Source organism: Molossus molossus, unplaced genomic scaffold (genome assembly GCF_014108415.1).
Source record: "Molossus molossus isolate mMolMol1 unplaced genomic scaffold, mMolMol1.p scaffold_m16_p_15, whole genome shotgun sequence".
Taxonomy (NCBI): Eukaryota; Metazoa; Chordata; class Mammalia; order Chiroptera; family Molossidae; genus Molossus; species Molossus molossus.
In genome coordinates this window covers 16,617,987-16,623,176 of record NW_023425350.1, presented here as the reverse complement: position 1 = coordinate 16,623,176, position 5,190 = coordinate 16,617,987, and the positions used below count along the sequence as shown (strand labels likewise).

The 5,190-nt window shown below is 47.1% G+C and overlaps 1 protein-coding gene across 1 annotated transcript; it reads right to left on the bottom strand.

Annotated features, from left to right (window-relative positions):
- Positions 1 to 1,876: 1,876 nt before the first annotated feature.
- DNAJC5G (DnaJ heat shock protein family (Hsp40) member C5 gamma) lies at positions 1,877 to 4,334 on the bottom strand. Its single transcript, XM_036263523.1, has 4 exons — positions 4,222 to 4,334; positions 3,551 to 3,764; positions 3,211 to 3,355; positions 1,877 to 1,944 (listed from the first exon to the last, which is right to left on the bottom strand). Exons 1-4 carry the CDS (start codon positions 4,332 to 4,334, stop codon positions 1,877 to 1,879), a joined length of 540 nt encoding a protein of 179 aa, XP_036119416.1.
- Between the last annotated feature and the right edge of the window lie 856 nt (positions 4,335 to 5,190).

The following is a 5,190-nucleotide window of genomic DNA, read 5'->3' as shown; positions in this document are numbered from 1 at the left end:
TTGTCCCTCACTCCCCAGAGAGGAGATTAATTTTAACGTGGGGGTGGGGAACAAGGGGATCTGTGTGACATTCCAACTCCCAATTTAGCTCATGTAAGGCGAGCCACAGCTGTCACCAAATGAGTGACCCTGACTCACTCGGGAATGGGTGACTCTCTTGAGCAAGAGCTGCTTACGGTGAAAGGTGGGCAGCAAAGGTATTGAGCTCTCACTTGTGCCCACTCAGAGGGCTCCTGTGAGCCAGCCCCTCAGCCCCAAGCTCTGGCTTGGACCCTTCTTCCAGGGCAGTGATAGAATCTAAGTTGGCCTGTTTGAGAGGGACCACACATGGGCTCAAGGTGAGAGGGTAGATCTTACTAGACCTACAGTCAGTAAAAATGTCTGTCTCCAAGGCTTAGCCAGTGACCCGGGCCCTCTTCCTCTGAACCCCATGATCCAGAACAGGACACCAGAGACTGGGGAGAGGCTCTGGTCCAACACTTCCGGTCCACTTTTGTTCTTGCCCAGAACTGTCTTATATCGCCCTAGGAAAAGCAGCTCTGGAAGCTAGAGTCGGTGTTGTGTCTGGGCCCAGAGCAACCTCATGAGCTTGCCCACGAGGAAGTGTGGCCTTCTAGTCTGTGAACACATCCTTGGAGCCACTTCAAGGACTTTAGATTTATTAGGAAAGTGAGAGAAGCCGAGCTGGGCAGAGAGGGCCTGAGTGCCAGGGACCTATTTTGAGTCCCAGGGGAATCAGCCTCCAGGGAAATTTTAGAGCCATGACAAAGTCTAATCACAAGGCTCTGTGAGGCCTCTGTCCTGACTCCACAGTTGTCCTGGACTCCCACTCCAAGGCGACTGGTCTCAGATGTGAGCACCGGTCCTCTATCTTTTTCTCCAACAGGCGTTCTTCTCTACCCTAGGCACGATTTGCCTTTTGGGGGCCCCACATATGCACTGGGATCGGACAAAAGCTCTTTTATTTACTGCCGTTCTTTAGCCCTTCTCCCAGATGGGAGAGACAAGTATGAGGAGTTACTAGACTCTGACCCTGGGTGGACAGGAAATAAATGGTGTGGAGAGGATACCAAACAGGCTGTGCGAAGAGGCATGAGTGGGGAAAGCGTCTGTACAAGTACAATCTATTCCCCATCACATGTTTCATGCCTGTTTTAAAAACAAAATGCACAGTAACCAGCCTGCATTCGATGTGGTGAAAGGATGGAGGCAAATAGGCCCTGCTGTGTGAACTTCAGGAAGCCCACGGTACCCATGCTGATGGGGGCTTTGTTGGTAGCTGCAGTCCAGGGACAACCCAAAGGTGGGAGAACTACCCCTAAGCCTCCAGCGCATTCATGCATTTCCCAAGCTGAGTCATGGTGACATGGAAGGAGGCTGGCATGCCAAGGGTATGGGTACCGCAGAAGGTGAGGACAGCCCCAGAAAGGTGCATTGGCTTAGGAATGAGGCTGCTGCTAAGAGTTCTTGTACACAGAGTTGCAACAAGGGAGGGTGAACTGGTACCACAGCTCTGGGACAGGATACACTCTGCTCAGCTTTCAGGATCTTGGTGGAAATATCACAAGTGGCTCAGGGACCCTACCCAGCTGACACTGGCTCAAATCCTAGGAAGGCACAGAAAAAAGGGTGCTTTGGAAAAGTCTGTCACCACTGCCTAAGACCTCTTGAGGGTAGGAATAACAGTCTCTCTCTAACAGATTAAAATTGGGATTGGAGCTAAAAAGAAGAATAGCTGGGTAACTCTGTATGGCCAGGGTCAGTGACACCATCAAGAACAGAGACTGCATCCTCACTGGGATGGATGCCATCTATGCTTCAAGAGTTGGGATTCTCACAAGATGAGGGGCAAATCAGGGTCAATGTCAGGACAGGGCTACTTGCTCTTCTCTTCAATGTATCCAGTAGACTGGGCAGCAAAAGGCACCTTCATTGGGTCAGCACCTAAAGACTGAAGTTGGCATCTTATTAAACAAAAGGAATGAGCAACCAGAATGTAAAGCAAACCTCCTATAGGTAAGGATATAAACACATACACTCCAGCCTTGGCCAGTTATGCTCAGTGGCTAGAGCTTTGGCCTGTAGACTGAAGGATTGTGGGGTTAATTCCTGGTCAAGGGCACATACCTGGGTTGCAGGTTCAATCCCTGGCCCCGGTCGGGGTCGTGTGGGAGGCAACAAATCAATGTGTCTCTCTCACATGGATGTTTCTCTTTCTCTCTCCCTCTCTCCATTCCAGTCTATCTAGAAAATCAACAGAAATGTGTCCTTGAGTGAGGATTAAAAAACAAAACAAAAGAAAACCTACTTATAGTCCATCCTATACAGGTATAAACTTTCCACTAATGACTTATCTGAAGTTAGTGTATATTCTTTTTTATTTGTTGTATTTCAGTTTTCATACCTCACTCTTCTTCATCTCTTAATTATCATCGTCACTATAATCATCTTCCTCTTTTGTAAAATTTTCTTTGTCTCCTATGATGGAATTTGAGAAACACATATATGAACATTTAATAACAATTTTTTAGTCTGCTGGTGGGAACACCACTGCTTTGTGGTCCACATTAGCATCATTAGGTGGCACTGGTGTGATTCCAGTTCACTCAACTTGACAGTTTAACTAACTGAAGTGGGATCATCTCAGACGCTTCCTCTTCCTTTTGAATAAACAAAATAAACTATATCCTCTAAGCTGTCTTCAACTACTGCCCTTTTTAAAAAATAATTTTTAAATTGATTTTTTAGATAGAGAGGAAGAGGGTGGGGGAGAATTAGAAACATCCATGAGAGAGAAACAATGATTGGCTGCCTCCTGCGTGCCCCATACTGGGGATCAAGCTGGAAATCTGGGCATGTGCCCTGAATGGGAACTGAACCAGTAACCTCTCGGTGTATGGGATGACACTCACTCCACTGAGCCACACTGGCCGGGCAACTACTGCCTTTTCTAGGCACACTCTCCTACCCATTTCTTACCTTAACTCCCACCACTCCTTAGCTTAACCATCCAGAGGCCAACATTACATTCAAATTGCCAATTTGTAGCATAAGCCCCCCTTCAGGAACCAAGTGTCTCCCCTTCTCTTTCTTCACTTTGTCCCAATGTCGGCTTGAGACTCTCATATTTAGGGATTGACAGTTCCACTCCCAACCAATTTTTTCATTCCTAATCCAGCTCTTACCTCAGTGCGTGGCTGTGGTTCTCACCTGATCTCTTAGGCTGAGTATGGACGTCCTGCTGGTATTTTCTCCTCAACTCCTCCTCGGGTGGCGGCTTAAGTGTTCCACAGCAAAAGCAGCAGCAGCAGCAGCAGCAGCAACAGGTGAGCAGAATACACAGGAGGACAAGCGTCTAAAGGTAGGAAAGAATGACCTCAGTCCAACAGTTCCTCTATATATCCATTCAAGCTCCCCTCCCTCCATCCTCCCAGCACCCAGAAAATGAGACAACAAAAGCATTCGTCCTAGGAGAGAAGGGTCAGGTGTCCTAAATGAAGAGGGTTACCTCTCCTTCTTTATTCTTAAAGGATTAGGAAGAATTGTGTACCTTGAACCAACAACTATTCATCACAAAATAGTATCTGACACCTTCTTCACCAAAGTGGTCATATAAATATATTCCCAATGAACCATGCTTGTCGTAGATTTTCCGCTTCTTAGGGTCGCTCAGTATGGAGTGGGCTGTGTTGATCTCTTTGAATATTTCTGCTGCTTGAGTGTTCCCTGGATTCTTGTCTGGATGATACTTCAAGGCCAGTTTCCTACCCAGGCAATACCCAAAAGTGGGGTGGGGAGAGAATAATAAGTAGCTGGCGAAGGAGGGTTAGGATGAATAACGGGGATAGGTTTCTTTTTTTTTTATGTTAGAGCACAAAGGAGGGAGGGGCTGGCTCTACTGGGGGCAGGTCAGAATCAGCAAAGTGTTCTTATTAGAGGTGAAACTTAATCAGGGTTTGAAGTACAAGTAAGAGGAGGGGGAGGCCTGTGCAAGATGGGGATACATTTGTAGTTAGTGAGGAAGGAATGCATTAGATGTGGTATAAAGAATGGAGGCAAAGAGCCCAAGTTTAAATTCCTTCCCATGCCACACTGAAGAGGATATCCTGGTGGCCCCATCCAGCTCCTAACTGGGTTTTTTAAAGGGCCAGAGAGCAAGGTAGAAAGAAATGGGTTTAAGGGTAGAAATTCCAGAGTTTAATAAGGGGCTGAGGTCTGAACCTGTAGGCCTTTTTGATGTCTTCAGGTGAGGCGCCCTTCTTAAGCTCCAGCACTGCATAAAGGGTTGTCCCAGTTTGGGACAGCCGGCGGGCTGCTTCATCCACATGAGACATGATCTGGGTCAGAGGAGAAGAAGCATTGTGAGAACTTCCACAGGTGAGGTTGCAGACAAGAGAACTTCCAGTGACAGGAATCTCTTTGCCTTCAGGTGCTAGGTGGGTAAATGACTACAAAGAGACAAGTATAAAACAACAATGAGTGGGATCTGTGACTAGCTGGAGAGTTCAGGTGACCAAAAAGACATTCAAATTCAAATATTTCTTTTCTTTTTTCTTGTTTATATTAATTTGAGAGGGGGGAGAGAGAGAGAGAAACATCTATTTGTTCCGCTTATTTATGCATTCTTTGGTTGCTTCTAGAATGTGCCCTGACTGGGGATCAAACCTGCAACCTTGACCATCCAGAGGATGCTCTAACCAAATGAGCTACCCGGCCAGGGTCAAATTTAAATTTTAAAGAGGAAACATCTCACATTTTCTAGTGTTCTTCAGCTAGCAGACCTCCAGACACCCCACATCCTAGAGAGTTGTAAGCAAGGGGAGGTTCTCAACATGGTAAGAGATTGATTTTGTTCAGAGCTTCTAGCACCTTAAGTAATCAGCCCTGGTCTTGTCCGAACTCATTCCTAGGCTTGAGAAACCAGTGCACCTCAGCCCCTGAACTGGTTGGGTCAGAAATCAGCGAGATCTACAATTCCCAAGGGAGAAGCAATTCAGACCAAACACTGAGCCGCCTAAGAGAAGTCAGGTGTCCAGAGCCAGCCAGAGAGCAGTGCTACTGCTAGACCACAGGCTTTATTCTTATCCCCAGCTTCCCATCTCAACTCATCCCACCTCTGCCCCTCAGAGACAGGGCGGTGGAAGAGAGGGATAAAGAGGGAAGTGGAAAGGGGTAGCTGTCGGGCGACCA